This window comes from Magnolia sinica, chromosome 13 (assembly GCF_029962835.1).
Source record: "Magnolia sinica isolate HGM2019 chromosome 13, MsV1, whole genome shotgun sequence".
Classification (NCBI taxonomy): domain Eukaryota; kingdom Viridiplantae; phylum Streptophyta; class Magnoliopsida; order Magnoliales; family Magnoliaceae; genus Magnolia; species Magnolia sinica.
In genome coordinates this window covers 48,073,960-48,092,927 of record NC_080585.1, presented here as the reverse complement: position 1 = coordinate 48,092,927, position 18,968 = coordinate 48,073,960, and the positions used below count along the sequence as shown (strand labels likewise).

Here is an 18,968-nt window from a genome sequence, read left to right as displayed (position 1 = left end):
AGCAGGGGAATGTTTCAGTAATCCAAACCATTGATTGTTGGGCCCCCAGTAGATGGACTATTATCCAACCATCTTGTGGCTAGGATAATCTTATCTTTTTCCCTTACTTACAAACGGACTTGGGGAAACACAGCTACTGTCTACAGTAAACTGAAATGATGTCCAACGTTGGTCGCTAAGATCTTCCAATCCGGATGATTTTAGGAGAAGGGTCCATGCAAGGAGGGGCTATCAGATCAATGGTCCTGATCAGTGAACCATGGCTCCTCACCGAAAACCGGGAGATATGTATGTAACTCGTGACCGAGTACAACCGACAGCAGTTTCGCATCCACTGTAGAAGAGCCGTGCAAGTTTCCGCAAGCGAATCGAACAACGAGCGATTCTAATTCTTCACTCATCATCTTCAAGCGCTAATCAGGAACGTAACGCACGTGCCGATGTGTAACATGTTAGATGGATCCGGTACCGTTCATCTAAAAGTCAAGCCGTCTCACTCACAAGGCAAGAGAAACATGGTCCGTTAAATTAAGACCGTCGGCCACAGTTTTGAAATTGCCCATATCATTGCATAAAGGAATCAGTTTGATTCCATCGGAAAGGGAATCCACCGTGCGTACTACCTTATGAACGCCCCAGATCCCGCACGCATTAGTCACAGCAGGATGTTTGTTGCGTCTGTGATCAGCGCTTGGATATAGAGCGATGGAGTTATGCTTCCTCTAAAGTCCGCACCATTCCGTTTAGAGGCGTAACATGATGCTCGGGCTGCGTGCGACTCTTCATACGCAGGCACAAAATTTGTACACGTGGCATAAATAAAATAAAATAAAACCAAGAAGATTATGCAGCCACTTTCGCCAAGCCAAAATACAAAGATCAGATTAGTTGAACAATCCTAACTTCTGGAAAACTTGTTTGTGAAGATAGGGCACTTGGATTAAATTTTTTTTTTTTTTTTCTTTCATTTTTAAGGGTCCAATAAAAGTTTTTGTATTCATAATCTGAACGGTTTAATTTGATTTATTATATGATAAGTGTGCAATTTTTAAGAGCGTGCGTATCATCTAGTACACACTTCTCTACCATCAAAGTTTTTCTCTTCCGTTCATTCGACGGACGCTGATAACGTGGAGTGCACACACCGTCATCGGTGGTGTGTTGATGGGGGCAAAGTTCTTTCGACCCATTGTCATACATGTGTTATATACGTACCATTCATCTATTTTTTGAGAATATTTTAATAGATGAAACTAAAAATGAATTAGATACAAATTTTAAGTGAACCACACTCCACAAAAATTGTGAGATTGCTCGTTGAAAACTTCTCATGACCATAAAACTTTGGATAGAGTTATTGGATAGAGTTATTTTTATATTCTCCCTCTGTGGCATGATTCTGTCTTTGTTATGAATAGGTTTGATAGAAAATAAATATTAGGATAGGTTTAAGAAGGTTTCAACAATAGGAGTCATATTCCACGTTGCTTTCTACCGTGGTTTATTTGAACTTTTGATTTGACTTTTTTTTTCTGTTTTTGGCTAATATCATAAAATGATCTTAAAAAAATTGATGAACGGCGCGGATATAATACATAGATAATGGTGGGCCTACATAACTTTGCCACGTACTTCACCGAGGTTCGGTGGTGCCGCACCACGCATTTGCATCCTCGTCAACATACGCCACAGGGGTCGTTATTGCCACACCACGCAATTGCGTCGTCGTTCGACTGTGCGCATTACGCCCCACGAACGTCATAGAACCACCAAGTCCTTCATCTCCATAAAGGTTTATATGCAATTTCCCACGTTCGACAGTGCGCTTTCTTCTTAAATTGCGCCGTGTGCGCGGCGGGATTCTATCCCCTCTTGAAAACCCCTCAAGTCTCCTTGTTTCAGTTTCTGCTCCCAACTCTCGAGAGATCTTCGTCTCCTTCTCTGCAATGGCTTCTTCCACCGAGGGTTTGGTGCCCATAACCAGGGCTTATCTTGCTCGATATTACGATAAATACCCTTTCCCCCCTCTCTCGGATGATGTCTCCCGGCTTTCGGCCTTGCTTCGATCAATGTCAGAAGATTTGCTGAAAGAATCCGCTGCCACTCCCAGTAATTCTCCATCTGTCTCTCTCTGTCTCTCTCTCACTCTCTTTAATTCTTCTTCGTGTTTGGTTTAGTGTATTACGTTGTATTTTAATTTTTTGTGGGAATTCTAGTTTGTCAGCACTGCATGCTACACACATTGGACAACTGGTATGATAGTGTGGGGCCCTTCATCGTGTGGGCCATTCCATGAAGCGCCGTGGTGGAGAAAACCTAGCTAATTGGACGGTTTTGACTGTTAGATTTGCGACAATAATATTGGCATTGGTCAGCATTAAATTGGAAAAAGTCTGCCAATTCGATAATCACAGTTGCTGAATCCTAGCAAAAGATTTTTTTTTTTTTTTTTTTGAGTGGTCCATCACCACAATCACCAAACTGTGGTGACATGTATGCATAGGATGTAAAATGCCATGTTAACTAGTCTATAAACCAATGCAGAGGGTACTTGCTCAATGCTGAGCTCTAGTGCAAGCCTACAGTAATTGGAAACTCATCTCTTCACTAGCAGTCCTCACATTGTTACGTCTCCCTGATACATTTCCTTCATCATATTAATATATCCTTTCAACACATGCACGGACACACAAGCACAACATCATCATCAAAGCCTTATAACAATTAATTAGGGTCAGCTACATAAATCCTATTATGCCATTCCACTCTATCAAGGGCCATAACTTCAGTTACACTATAGGTCATCAATTCTTTTCTTAGTAGCTCGGTCCACATCCTTTTGGGCATTCCCCTCACCCTTTTAGAGCCTTCAACTTGTACTGACTCATTCTTTCTAGATGGCACGGTTCTTGGTCTGTTGCAGATGACCAAACCATCTTAAGTTTACTTTCCCTCATCCCACTACCTATTGGTGCGACTCCTAAGTTCATTTGAATACTTTTTTTTTTTTTTTTTTTGATTTTTTGTTCTTCTAATTTTATCCTTCCTTGCCTTGCCACTCATCCATCTCAACATCCTCATTTAAGCTGAACTCATCCCATGGACATGTGATGCAATCGCCCCACATCCCACATGTGGATGCTCCAAACGTATGTACAAGAAAAGTACCACCTTCCCTTTTTAGCCCATCGCTACTTTACTTTTCTTTTAAATCTCTAGATTAAGAATTTTTTTTTTCTTTCATATCTTTATATTGGGCACGGAGTAATTTTAGATTTTTCTTATTTATTTTCCTATTTAGGTACTTTCTCAATTACAATGCTTTGTTATTTAAGTGCTTTCCTATTTTCTTAGATATTGGCTAGCTAGGAATTCTATCTGTAGATTCCATAAATTTTATTACAGACTGTAAGGTTTGATTATAAATAAGGCCTATGGCTTACGGAATAAGACCAGTTGGATGACAGACACACACTCTCTCTCTCTCTCTCTCTCTCTCTCTCTCTCTTATCTCTACAGTAGAGGACTATTGAGCTTGCTCACAGTTTTGCATTCATGATCTCTAGCATTCGGCTAGAGGATTGTTGGGTCCTTCCCGCAATCCCTTTCTTTTCTTATTGATTTATTTGCTTCCCCTTTCGGGGTTTTCATTAAATTGGTATCAAAGCAAGTTCTGCTCTTGGGATTTCTCCTCTCTTCTTTTTCCTCTAATTTTGTCTCCATCTCCATCTCAACTAAACCATCACCCTATCTTTTCCCCAAGTTTCACTAGTAAACAACCTATACCGTATCCCACATCCAACCTTCTGAAAACTTTTCCCATTCACTACATCAAAAAAAAAAAAAAAAAAAAGAAAAAAAAAGAAAAAAAAAGAAGAAGAAGAAGAAGAAAGCAAAAGAAAAGAAAAGAAAGGAAAAGAAAAAAAAAAAAACCTTCTTGCATGCTTTGCGAAAGCCTGTTGTCTTATGCCCCGCACTAGAAGAGGGACGATTTACAATCCTGATGTGGCTACACAACCTCAAGATGGGACTGTTACAACCTTGCAACAAGTGGTCGATTTGATCACAAAACGGGTGGATGTTCTAAAGGTCCATTCCACAGCCAGAATGAATCCTCTGAAAGGATGTATTATTGTTCTCGAAAACGCAAATAAGGGAATCAATCCAGACCGCCGTTGTAGGATGAGTGAAACTAACCTAGGATGCAAGATGTGAGATCAAATACGCATAAATTTCAGCATTCAACATGTAAAACCAAACATATCCATATAATAAATTTAGAAAATTCAGATTTGTGACGCAAAGGGCCTAGGCTATCACATACGTGGTGCACAAAAATATAAATTATTACGAGAGTGGCCTACTTGGAAGTAGAGACTTCCAATCTATCATGGGTAGTGCAACAACCACGTAAGAAAACAATGATGCCAATAAAATCAGGTTTGGGGAATGGATAAAAAAAAAAAAAAAAAAAAATCAGATTTCCGTTAGGGTTTTGGGATTTAGGGATTGAGATTTGGGAATTAGGAATCTAGGGATTAGATAGGGTTTGGAAGGGAATCAAGGTGGGAAGGTACCAAATGGGGGCCCACACGTGGTAGCTTGTACAGACGCACGTGCGTGTCCATGTATGGATGGGTTGGGGAAAAGAGAGAGGAGGTGGATTAGGTTGCGTTTTGAGGGGTTTAGAAGAGATGTAAAGGAAGGAGAAGAAGAAAAAGATAAGAAGTGGAGTACCTTGTTGGAGAAGAGAAAGAGGAAGAAAACACTTTAGAGGAATCCACCACCATGCAAGCTTATACCATTTTACAATTTGATTGGAAGGGAGAGTTTCTCACAAACCCTAAAAACAAAGAGGAAAAAATACTTCTTTAACACAAGAAAGACTTTTTTTTTTCCTTTTCTCAAGCTCAAATAGGGTTGGACGCAGGGTATTCCGTATCAGTAATGGTGGCTGTTACGGTCACCACCGTCGCCACCGTTACTAATATGGGGGGCGTAACGACCATTATGACCCCCGTAACCATTGAAAATTTTCTTTTGCACAAAAAATTCTGAAAAAATATACAGAAAAACCAGAATAATATAAACATTCCAAATATGTATTCTTTTTTGTTTTGAACATGTTTATGGTAGTGTAATGGTCCACTCTTTGGTGAGAGTGTTGTATTGGGTTGTCTAATGAATTTGTGAACATGATTATATATATATCTAATGTTTACACATCACAATCAAGCACTTGAACTAGAAATCAGGAAAAAAGTCATAAATGATACTTCTTCAATTTTTTGAAAAATTGGCCCTTGGAGCTTCTATTCGCTCAAATCACTTCAATCTACGGTTTTAATATTAAAAACTATAGTAAGAGTGGTCAAAATCTGTTGTGAAATTATCTAGGAGAGCTTTTGGAATGAGAAATGTGAAAAAATGAGGAGAAATTTTGATTTAAATAGAAAAAAGTGACCATTATGCCCAAGGTATTTCGTATCGGTAATGGTAGCCGTAACGGTCACCACCATTACCGATACGGGTATTGGCCATAACGGCTAATATGGGGGTGTAACGACCGTTACGACCCCTGTAACGGTTGAAAATTTTCTTTTGCCCAAAAAATTTTGAAAAAATATCTAGAAAATCAATAATAATGTAAATATTTCAAATATGTATTCATTTTTTGTTTTGAACATGTTTATGGTAGTGTAACGGTCCACTCTTTGGTGAGAGTGTTGTATCGGGCAATGTAGTGAATTCTTTAATATGATTATGTCTCTAATGTTTACACATCACAATCAAGCATTAGAATTAGAAATCATAAAAAGGCATAAATACTGCTTTTTCAATTTTTATTATTATTTGTTTTTTTGAAAAAAAGGCCTTTGGAGATTCTATTCGCTCAAATTACTTCAATCCACAATTTTAATCTTAAAAGCTATAGTAAGAGTGTTCGAAATCTGTTGTAAAATGATATAGGAGAGTTTTTGGAATGAGAAAAGTGAAAAAGTGGAGAAAAATGAATTTAAATAGGAAAAAAAAAAATGATCATTTTTCGACCGTTATGGGAGTAATGGTCATTATGCCCTGTAACGGCCTTTATGGCCACCGTAACGGCTGATATTGTCTCAAAAAATAACTGCCCCTTTTCACCCCATATCACGTAACGGTCATGGTCGTTACCTATACGTATCAGCCTTTACGGGCGTACCGTAATGGATACGGAACACCTTGTTTATGCCCCGTAACGGCCTTTACGGCTACCATAATGGCCGATACAGTCCCAAAAAACCAACTACCCTGTTTCACTCCCATATCACGTAACGGTCATGGCCGTTATCTATACGTATCGGCTTTTATGGGCGTAACATAACGGATACGGAACACCTTGGTTGGATGTCCCCCCCCCCCCCGCCCCCCGGCTTTTATATTAAAACTTTAAAATTACAAACACGCCACTCACTTAAGTGATATGGCCCATCGTCTAAAATAAGTAAATTAAAACACTTACCATCAATCTTAACCGTCAAATAAATCCTAAAACTAACAAAAAACATAAATAAAACAAGATCGGGGTCCAAAGGGCCCAAATCTGGAAGTTCTGGTGGCCTGATGGCCTGATCAACAAGATCCAATAGTTGGATCAACACGAAATAAATGTTCTATGACTAAAATTGTCTCCTAAGCACCCCACATACATCACCCTAAGTGGGGGTCTTCCTGATGCGCGTTCAATGCATGTGGGGTCTTTAAAGTGGCCCGTGAGACCCATCTGGAACTCATTTCTCATCCACAAAGAGAGTTGTGCTAATGTGGGCGGTCGCCTATAACTCTGGTATACCTGAGTAGGTCCTCTGACGTCTCCATCTACTCTCCTTGGCTGAGAAGAATTTGCCACCTGCAAAATAAAGCTGTGGTAATGCTCGAGGAGGTCAGGATCAATGCATTGGAACTCTGCTTCTGTAGTCTAAGTGTTGTTTGACTTCAGCCTGTTCTTCCACTTGACGGGGTATTTCTAATACCCTCCATGGTGGGTAAGACCGCTTAGTGGTCCAGAGCATCCCCGATCTCTTCTTTCCGTTCAGATAGTGAACGAAAAGAAGGCAATAGGTGGGAAGTAGGGTCTGGTAAAGGCCATGGGCTGGGGACGGGGTCAGGGACACCATTATCTGGGGTAGGAGAAAGGTCTGCAGGAGGGCTAGAAGATGGAGGTGTGGGTCCGTCATAAGGCAGAAGGTCCTCCACGTTGAATGTTGCGCTAATGCCCTTAACTTAACAAATGGAAAATTCACCACATACGCATTAGGGCTTACTCTTGTCAAAATTTTATATGGACCCACACTGCGGGCATGCAATTTCCTCATGGTTCTCTATGGGAATCGTTTGGGCTTAATGCGGACCATGACGTAGTCACCCACTTAAAACTCCTTAAACCTACAATGTGAATCTGCAGAGATTTTATAATGTTGATTACTAGCATTAATGTGCCTCTTGATCTCGCTATGCAAGTCATGAATATGTTGTACAAATGCTTATGTGGACTTAGATGGCCTATGTGAGACGGACATGGGTATGAGATCTATAGACGTTCTAGGCTTGTACCTCTCTCAAATGGATTCATTCTTGTGGACCTATTAATGGAATTGTTGTATGCAAACTCGGCTATAGGCAAAACTGTATTCCAAGTCCTAATATGGTCTCCCACCTGACATTGTAGTTGATTCCCTAAGCTTCGATTGACAACTTTTGCTTGACCATCAGTCTAAGGATGGTATGCCGAAGAGAACTGCAACTTAGTTCCCATCATGTGCCATATAGTTTTCCAAAAATAACTCATAAACCGCACATCTCGATCTGACATAACGGTTTTCGACAAACCATGCAGATGAACTACTTCCCTAAAGAATATCTTAGCCATGTTAATGGCATCGGACATTTTAAAACATGGTAGGAAGTGACCATTTTCGAAAAACGATCCACAAATACAAAAATGGAATCGTGCTTTTTAATTGTCTTGGGGAGCCCAAGCACGAAATCCATGCTAATATCAACCCATGGGGTGTGGGGGACTGGCAATGGTGTATATAAACCGGTGTTCTGGTTTGTCTGCTTTGCCAGCTGACAAGTCTTACATTGCCTTATAATGTTAGCCACGTCTCGCTTGAGACTTGGCCAATAAAAACGCTCATCTACAGGGGCGATAATCTTATCACGCCCAAAATGACCAACTATCGTTCCAGCGTGAAGCTCCCAAACAAGAAAGTCGCAGAGGAACATACGAGGTATACACAATCTATTACCTCTAAATAAAAACTTATTGACCAGGACAAACTCACTATTACCCCTATACTGACTAGAGCTGGGCATCGGACCGAGTCGGATCGGATTGGGTCCAACTCGGTTCGGTCCAAAAACCAGATAGTCTGATCTGAACCCGATCCGATTCGGGGCCGAGTCCGGAACGGCTAACCTCAACCGATTCGACGCGCAGTTGACCTGACCCGAACCAAGTTCGACTCGGTCAGGGAAACCGAGTCGGATTGGGTTGGGTAGGATTCAGATCATTTTAACGGTGAAAATCATTATCCTCACTGCTATTTTCGGTGTGGTCCATTTGAGCTTTTGAAATGATTCAAATTTTTTCCTAATACCTAAAATAATCACCAAAAAATGGATAAACGGTGTGGATATAATAAATACATCATTGTGGGGCCCATGTAACATTGATCTTATTTGAGCCGTTCATACAACTCTGGAGCTCGAGGCGCTAGCTGCATTGATGTGCAACAGCTGTAACGTGTTGTGCACAAAAGAGCTGCCATTGACGTTGGCAAGTTCTGTGGGTCTGATCATAGGGTATGTGTTATATCCAAACCGTCCATCCATTTGGCGAGCTTGTTTTAAGGCTTGAGACGAAAAATAAGATAGATCTAACTATAAAGTGGACCACACTGAAAAAAGCAGTGGGGATTGAACGTCTACCATTCAAACCCTTTTTGGGGTCACAGTCTCACAGAATTTTGGGATCAATTTGAAATTTGTTTTGCCTCTTAATTTATGTTTTTGTGACCTTATGAACAAATTGGATGGAAAAGAAACGTTATGGTGAGCCCTACAAATTGTTTAATAGTGAAAATCATTCTCAGCTACTATTTATTATGTGGTCCAGATGATCTTTGGATATGATTGATTTTTTGGACAATGCTCTACAATGATCTCTATAAATATATAAACGGTGTAGATATAATAAATACATCATTGTGGGCCTATATAACTTTGATCTCCTTTGAACCGTTCGTACAACTCAGAGCTCGAGGAGCGTCAGTGCTCGTCTTGGCACGACACGTTCCTGCAGCTACAAAACCCTACAAAGGCTATATAGCTGTGTTTGGTACACCAGTGAATCCTTTCTTATCATACATATTAAACTCTATTGAGGCCCACCGTGAATGCATGTGATTTATCCACGCCGTCCATTTGTTTTTCCAGATCATTTTAGTCGTTGAACCCAAAATTGATGCATATCCAAAGTTCAAGTGGACCATATCACAGGAAAAACTAAAATCATTGATAAGAACCACTTCGAATCGGGTTGGTCCGGATCCATTCGGATCGGGTCGGTCTAGACTGACCATGACCCGATCTGGATCCGAAAAATATCGGATCTGAATGGCCATACCCGATCCGCACTGATCCAGGCCGTCGGTTCGGTTCGGAACGGGTCGGATCGGGTCTGATCGGGTCGGATCCACTGGATCGGGCCTGATATGCCCAGCTCTAATATTGACCATCTAACAACGATGCGTACACCTCTCTATAATTTGGGCAACTAGGATAATCTTCCTTTAATCGTTCAAATCCAGTGACTTTCGACGTTCATGGATTGGAGTAACGCAACCCTATGACTCAACACATCAGCATGTTTATTTTCAACTTCTGCCTTGTGCTTCAACACAAAAAGTATACTCCTGAAGAAATTAGACCCACTTGGCATGCCTCGAGTTCAACTTCTTTTGCAAGTTGAGATAGCGCAAAGCGTCATAGTTAGAGAATAAGACAAACTCCTCATGCGGTAATAAATAATGTCGCCAATGGTGCAAAGATGCACTATCGTATAAAATTCATTGTCATAGGTATAATACTTTTGTTTCGCTTCCTCCAACTTCTTGCTAAAGAAAGCGACATGGTGCCTTTCCTGACTAAGCATTCCACGTATACCCCACATCAGACACATCACAAGCAACCTCCAAAGCCTTGGAACAATCCGGAATTTGCATGATAGGAGCTTTAGTCATCTTGACTTTGATCTCCTTGAACGCCCTAGAGGCTACTTTAGTTCATCGGAACTCCCCTTTTTTTATGCAATTGGTAATGGGAGCCATGGTGGAACTAAACCATCTCATGAATTGCCCATAAAAGGTGGTTAGGTTGTGAAAGTTACGCACCCCATGAATATTATGTGGCTCAAGCCAACTGACTATGGCATTGACTTTCTTGGGATCCGCAGACATGCCCTAAAATGACACGATAAAACCTAAAACCGATGACACTACTAGACAAAAATGAACACTTCTTGAGGTTAGCATATAACTTCTCTGCTCTATGGATCCCACACGCTTGCCTCAGATGGTAGAGGTGTTGTTCCTTAGTCATGCTATAAATAAGGATGTCATTAAAGTATATGACTAGGAACTTCCCCATGAAGGGTCTTAACACTTGGGTCATCACCCACATAAATGTACTTGGGGCATTGGTCAGCCCAAAAGGCATGACTAGCCACTTGTACAACCCATCCTTCATCTTGAAAGGAGTTTTTCACTCATCACTTGGTGAATACGGTTTTAGTGATACCCACTATTGAGGTCTATTTTGGAGAAAATTGTGGCGTTAGCCATCATGTCCAACATATCATCAAGACGCGGTATAGGAAACCGATACTTAAACGATAATCTTATTGATGGCTCTATTATCCACACATATATGCCACGTGCCATCCTTCTTGGGCGTCAGAAGGGCAGGCACGACACATGGACTCATGCTCTCTTGAATGAACCATTTCTTATCAAGCTCATCAACTTGCTTCTTGAGTTTCGCATGCTTCATGGAGTTCATTCTGTAATGAGGAAGGTTTGTGAGAGTTGACCTAGGGATAAGATCAATGGCATGCTGGATGTCCCTCATAGGTGATAGCTCATCCGGGAGGTCGTCAAGAAAGATATCACTGAACTCCTCCATTACTGAAATCACCTCACTAGGCAACTCTACACCAACAAGGGGGGTAACCTCTCTAGTCATGAGGGTATACACCTCTGAATCCTCTTTAGTCTCTCTTTCAAATTCTTTTGCATTAATGATGTGAAGAGACTTAAGCTCGGACTTCCTCAAATTTCCAAGATCACCCTTCTTGGTGGTCTCCTTTTTTTCCAGCACGCTCTTGGGTGGAAGAGGACTTAATCTAATTTTCTTGCCCTCAAGCATGAATGTACAAATATTCGAGTGACCGAATATTTTAATGTTTAAGTCAAATAATCAGGGCCTACCCAAGATGCTGTGGTTAACTTCCATGGTAACCACATCGCACCACAACGAATCCTTATATGACCCAAACTGGATGGGTATACAACATTGCTATGAGACTGGAATGGAGGGCTCATAAACCCACGACACTCTGTAGGGCTAAGGGTGAGAATCGACTTTCAAGCCTAGTCGACTTACGGTGTTGGTACAGACCATGTTTGCACAATTGCCACTATCCGTGATCACTTTACAATTCTTTTCTCCACATTTGCAATAAGTGTAAAAGATCGTGTTCCTATGCCAATCATCATTTTCTTTAGCTTGGGCAAAGGCACATCTGACTACTGCGAGAGTGTTGGTCTCCTGCTCATCAAACTCCTCATCACTAGCACCAATATCATGCTCATGTTCCTCTACATCGCAATTGCCCGCATCCTCATATGCCTTATCTATCATAAGAGCTTTACCTCTTTATTTGTTCGAGCATTCCTTTACGAGGTGACCATAACCATTGCAATGGAAACACTGCTTGTGCTCACTTCCCTTTGAACTAGTGCTGATTAGACCCTTATCTTTAACATCTCTGTTATAGGTGGGAGCTCTAGTTGGGGCTTTTGTCTGGCTCCCAGGGTTACGTTTGGCTCCCTGAGGAGCAACCCTGCCACTAGAATCATGAGACCCAAACTGCTTCATGGTCGATTGCACTAGGTATCGTTCAAGCTCCTCTATCCTAAGGTAGGCCTCCTCTAGTGTACCAACATCATGAGGATGAGCTCACGCCTAATCTCAGGGCGCATGCCCGTCCTAAATCGAGACAAGGTTACAATAGGGACTTGTCGACATCACACTGCATTATGTACTCCTCGAATCTCTTGATATAATCCGATACAGGCATTGACCCTTGTCTCAAGGACTACTACTGAGCCAAAAGGCGATCACAGTAGGAGAGCGGGATGTATTTTTGTCTAAAAAGTTCTTTCATCTCAATCCATAATGTAATGGGTTAATCTCCACGATGCTCCCCCTTCCGCTCTGTATTGGTCCAGAATAGCTTGGCTTAACTCGTTAACTTCATCTCAGCGAAGGAAAATGATGGGGTTTCGTTGTTTTGTGGGATTCCATGTGCCCAACATACATCAAACCTGGTTTTGCTGTATCTTTGTTGAGATTTAGGTCCATTATATGAAGGTTTCAAATATCTAAGTGTTTGGGCCATCGACTATACACATGAAGTTGGATGTATATGTTGTCCTGCTGTGGATTGTTGGATTGATTTTTTTTTTTTTTAGTTTATATTTCTGGTCATTATGAGCCTTCTCTATTACTCTAGTATGGAGGATAAGCTCCCTTCTGGAGCTGTTATGGGGCCCTTTGAGTCTCACACCCTGTCGATCACCAGAATCAAGTTGAATAGGAATAATTATTTACAATGGGCCCAATCAATCAAGCTATTTCTAGGCAGAAGAGAGAGACTTTCGTATATCTTAGATAAGTCTCCTGACTCTACAAATGAAAGCTTCAAAATCTTGACCAAAGAAAATTATTTGGTTATGGCTGGGCTTTTAAAAATGGAGGCTACAATTAACAACTCTCTTATGTTTTTGATGACAGTTAAAAAGATATGTGATACTATCCGAGACATGTATTCAGAAGATCGCACTATATCTCGAGTGTATAAGCTAGTCTTAGACATATGTAAGCTTCAATAGGATGCCACAAGCCTAAAAGAGCATTTCACTATTTTACGTGGTATGTGAGGTGAGCTAGATATGTACCGTCCTCTTCCTTCTCATTGTACTCAAGACCATGAGGTCATTTGGTAACGAAGTGAATAGACTTGAATTATGCAATTGATGCAAGACAATTAATCACTTGCTCTAAAAGCTCGAACTATTAGAGTATGGTGAATTAATCCCTTTATCTCATAGCCCAGGTCCCACATCTCATAGGTTAGGACCTCAGCCGAACCCCCCTCATGGGCTCGTGGGCCCCAAATCACATGGGCCACTCACCCCAAGTGTGTCCCCGCATCCCACGAGCTACCCCACTCAAGCCCGGTGTGAAATGCGCCTGCATTAAGCACCCCTCGTGAGGAGTCTCGAACACGAGACCTCCTGCTCTGATACCAATTTGATGCAGGACAATTAACCACTTGCTCTAAAAGCTCGAACTGTTAGAGTATGGTGAATTAATCCCTTTATCTCATAGCCTAGGTCCCACAACTCAAGGGTTAGGACCTCGGCCGAACCCCCCTCATGGGCTCGTGGCCCCCAAATCACATGGGCCACCCACCCCGAGTGTGTCCCCGCTTCCCATGGGCTACCCCACTTGAGCTGGGTGTGAAATGCCCCTGCATTAGCAATTCCTCTCCGGATTGAATCCAGAATATACCAAAGTGTACTTCGTCAAATCTTGGCTATGGAGCCCCTTCACTTCCATTAGTCTATGCTCATGTTCAGAGAGTTGATTTCCTGTCTCCTACTATTCCTGTGGACATCGACAAATCCGCCTACATAGCTATAGACCGCCCTTCTCCTGGTTCTAGTTCTAGGGCTTCTAGCAAGAGCTCCCCAAGTAGTAGTCGTTCTCCTGGTTATGGTGGTCGAGGCGGGGGTTGAGCTCATGATTGAGGTTGATGCAAGATGATGGAAACTATCCTAGGATGTAAGACGAGAGATCAATTACACATTAATTTCAGCAATCAACCATATAAAATTAAGCATATCCTCATAATAGATTCGGAAATTCAGATTTATAACGTGAAGATTGTAGGTTTTCACATACACGGTGCACGAAAATATAAAATAGTTCAAGAGTGGCCCACTTGGAAGTAAGGACTTCCAATCTAGCGTGGGTAGTGCAACAACCATGTGGATAGATAATGATGCAAGCAAATTTATGGTTTTGGGAAAGTTTCACAAAAATAAAATAAAAAAAATTCAGATTTTGATTAGGTTTATGGATTCATGGATGAAAATTTAAGAATAGGGTTTTTAGGGATTCAAAGGATCCAGGGTTTAGAAGGTTATAATGGAAAGGAAAAGAGGAAGGCCATAGAAGAAGAAGAATGCCTTTCGAAGAAGAGAGAGGAATGATGTAAGAAGAAGAATACCTTTCGAAGAAGAGGAAGAGGAAGGATGGACCTTGGGGAATCTACTACCAAACAAACTTCTACCATTCCACAATTCAATTGGAATGGAGGGTTTCTCACAAACAAACCTTAAAACACAAGGAGGAAAATTCTTTCACACAAGAGAGATTCTCTCTCTCTCTCTCTCTCTCTCTCTCTCTCTCTCTCTCTCTTTTCAATAACACCACTAGGGTTCGAACTCCACCCCCCCTGTGGTTTTATAATTAAAATTTTAAAATTAAAAATTCAGTATAATTACAACTATGCCACTCACTTAAGTGAAGTAGCCCATAATTCAAAATAAGAAAACTAAAACATTTATTATTAATCTCAACCATCAAATAAATCCTACAAATAACAAAAAACATAAATAAAGTAAGATTAGAGTCCAAGGGGCCCAGATCAGGAAGATCTGGTGGCTCGATGGCCTAATCGACAAGATCCAATGGTCGGATCGACACGAAATAGAAATCCTATGACTAAATGGTCTCTTAAGCAGCCCATATGCATCATCCCAAAGTGGGGTCTTCTTGATGCATGTCCAATGCATGTGGGGTCTTCAAAATGGGTCGGCGGGCCCCATCTGGAACTCGTCTCCCATCCACAAAGAAAGCAACGCTGATGTGGGTGGTCGTCTGTCTCTGGTACACTTAGTAGGTCCTCTGATGTCCCCATCAAAGGTGGTCGTGATATTTGCACCTTTGGTGGACGTGGCCATGGTCATGATGGTTCTCCTTGTTCTCGCACCCATTGCGGTGGCACTAATCATATAGTTGATCGATCTTGTGATATTGTTGGCCGACCTTCGTGGAAAGGTGCTTGTATGGCTGGTACAATGTCATCTGACTCTGAGAAGATTCGTTTGATGCCTTTAACATTATCTTACGGCATGTCTACTTCAGGCGACTCTGTCACTATATCCAGAGAGGCGTATGATACTTTGATGCAGTGTCATAATCGAGACGTGTGTTCTACTTTCAACGCTAGCTTGGCCCAGTCAGGTACCACCCTATATGTGTCCTCTTTGTCTCCTTCCTAGGTCATTAACTCTGGGGCTACATCTCACATGACCAGTAAACTCCACCTTTTTTTACTTTGATCAAACTTCTAGTCAGCCTAGCTTTGTTACAGTTGTAGATGGTAATGGATCTTGCATCTCTAGGATTGGGTCCATTACCCTATCTCCCTCCATGCAGTTATCTTTTGTTCTACATGTTCCTTCTTTTCCATTGAACCTATTATCTGTTAGTTCTCTTACCAAGTCATTAAATTGCTCTAGAACATTCTTCCCTTCTCATCGTGTCTTTTAGGACCTCCATACAAAGTAGATGATTGGTAGGGGCCATGAGTGTGTTGGGATTTACTTTCTCAATGATACTTAAGTGAGCCCTATGAGCCTTTTGTCCTTAGAGACTATATCTAAATGGCATTGTTGTTTAGGACATCCATCTTTATCAAGACGAAAACTTATCTTTCCTTCTATTGATGTTCTCAAACCATTATTTTGTGATACTTTGTGAATTTTCTAAGCATCATAGAACTATCTTTCCTCGTAGCTCAACTAGATGGAAGCCTAGTCCTTTTGAACTAGTTCATTCTAATGTTTGAGGTCCGACACCTATTGAGTCTACCTTTGGTTACAAATAGTTTGTGTCTTTCATTGATGACCATTCCTGAATGACGTGGATCTATCTTATGAAATTTAAACATGACGTGCTTGATATATTCAAGGCTTTTTATAATGAAGTTTCCAACCAATTCCAATGTTCCATTGAAGTTCTTCGCTTTGACAATGGGGGTGAATATATATCAAAATCCTTCTTAAGTTTTTTATAGGATCATGGTATACTATCTCAAACTTCTTGCCTAAGGACTCCCAAACAAAATAGTGTTGCTGAAGGAAAGAACCGTCATCTTCTCGAAGTTATTCATGCTCTTCTCTTAGGTATGAATGTTCCAAAACGTTTTTGGGATGATGCTTTACTTACGACTCCCTTTCTTATTAATAGACTTTCATCTTGAATTCTACAAAATAAATCTTCTTTTGAAATCTTCCATCATCATGACAAAGCATTTCCATTATCCCCCAGAGTTTTTTGGATGCACCTGTTTTGTTCACATACTTGATGGTAGTAATTGTAAGTCCTTGATTGGAAAAATGTGTATTTCTGGGATATTTTCGATCTCAGAAGGGCTATAAATGCTATATTCTCTTGACTCGCAAGAAATATGTGTTAGCGGATGTCACTTTCTTTGATGATGTTCCCTACTTCTCACTCGAAGGAAATTCGCTACATGATCCTCTTGCAAGTCAGGGGGAGACTTTGTTAAATCACCCCATTTCGCTTCCAATTCTCTCTTGATGAAGATTCCCATCCTCTGAAACCTCTGAAACCATTTCGTGTGTATCAACAACGGAAGAAATCCCCCACTACTCTAACTCCCATCATACCATCTACTTCTCATGAAGACCCATGTACAATTCTTCCATCTTTTGATGATCTCCCTATTGCTTTACGTAAGTCTACTTGTGCATGTACTCGTCATCCTATTAATCGTTATGTCTCTTTTCAGTGTTTGTTTCCTACCTTCAGGGCCTTTGCTACCTCAGTCTCATCTTCCTTTGTTCCTATGATTCTCAGGGAGGCCCTCAGTAGCCCTGATTGGAAGCAAGCTATGATAGAAGAGATGAGATGCGTGCCCTTGAGCAGAATGATACCTGGGAACTAGTTCCCTTGCGTAAAGACAAGTAGATCGTGGGTTACCAGTGGGTTTATTCTTTTAAGTACCTCCCAGATGGATTGATTGACAAATAGACGGCTTAATTATTAGCCAAGGCTATGGACTACTTTGAGACTTTCTCACCCATAGTAAGGCTCAACTTAGTTTGCATGATCATCTCTTTTGCCGCAAATCTGTCTTGGCTGTTTTCCAGTTGGACGTAAAGAATGCCTTTCTACCTGGTGACCTTGTTGAGGAAGTCTATATGGATCCACCACCAGGTTTTTCTTTAACCAATGGCTCATATCGGGTATGTCGCCTCAAGAAGTCTATCTATGGCCCTAAGTAGTCTCCTTGAGCCTGGTTTGACAAGTTTAGCCGTACATTATTAGACTTCGGCTTTGTTTGTAGTCATTCAGATCTTTCTCTCTTCACTTGTCGGCGTACTTCAGGGATTATAGTTTTGTTAGTCTACGTCGAAGACATCGTCTAGGCTGGTGATGAGAGGACAACTGTGACCTTCCGATATTTAGCTAGTTTTTTGCTGGTTGTACATAATTAGATGCTTTAACCATTACATTGGCAGGCCACTGACTGAATGGTCACTATAAAACCTTTGATCCCCTTGTGTTTTATGTGTGGCCTATCTTTTTAATGGCTTACTTGGCAACCATTGGGGTCATTGGAGATTTGTGCCACAAGTTATAGTAACCTGCAGATTAGTTGATTGGATGATCCTAACCCATTTCATAATGGACATTTGTTTATCGAAAATGGGACATTAATTTTTTCATTTTAATAATCTACATGATGCCACCAATTGAACAATTAGGATCATTTGTTTAGTGTAATTTTGTGATCAGCCTATCCATTGAATGGGACCACGATTTGAACAGTTTGAATTGAGGGAACCGTATGGTATTTATGCAGTGGGTATGTTATGGATGGTCATACTCTACCAGCATATCAAATAACCCATGTTAGATACCGTGTAAAGTGTGGGCCCATTGTTGATGGTTCATCACGATCACACAGTCTGAGGATCATGACCCTTTCAACAAGTAATTGTACATGTAGTTAGTTGAGGTTGGATAATCTTAGGTGAGAATAGAGGAGGAGAAAGAGGAGTTTTGGAGAAATGGGTTTGTGTGTTTGGGTACATACCAAAACCCTAACACTTCTTTTATTATAATGCTATAACACATATACATACTCCTTAGGATAACCGAGCATTGTGCACATGCACCCAAAAAGTCATAAAAATATACATACACACTACTAACTCCTATGCTTCCCCTCAAGTTAGATTATATATATTGGTCATGCCCAACTTGCCAGTGATACGATGAGGAGCATCCCGACTGAGAGATTTAGCGAGTACATCAGCTAATTGCTCGCCAGAGTGAACAAAGGGGTGACGATTTCCTTGTTAATGACTTTCTCCCGAATAAAATGACAATCAACTTTAATGTGCTTCATGCGCTCATGAAACGCCAGATTGCTGGTAATGTGAATGGCAGCTTGATTGTCACAATGCAATGGAATGGAACTTGAAGGAGAATAGGCAAGTTCCTAGAGAAGGATGCTTAGCCAAACTAGTTCACATGTT

General features: G+C 41.0%; 1 protein-coding gene across 5 annotated transcripts in view; it reads left to right on the top strand.

The window, feature by feature from the left end:
* Positions 1–1,810: 1,810 nt before the first annotated feature.
* The window catches only part of LOC131223736 (uncharacterized), a 79,435-nt gene continuing 62,277 nt past the window's right edge, over positions 1,811–18,968 (top strand). For 4 of the 5 annotated variants that reach the window (XM_058219229.1, XM_058219228.1, XM_058219230.1 and 1 more), the window contains exon 1: positions 1,811–2,109. In XM_058219229.1, the coding sequence (XP_058075212.1) occupies positions 1,947–2,109 (163 nt within the window). In that variant the 5' untranslated portion in view covers positions 1,811–1,946. The remainder of the gene's footprint in view (positions 2,110–18,968) is intronic. The other variant, XM_058219231.1, reaches the window with a different exon arrangement.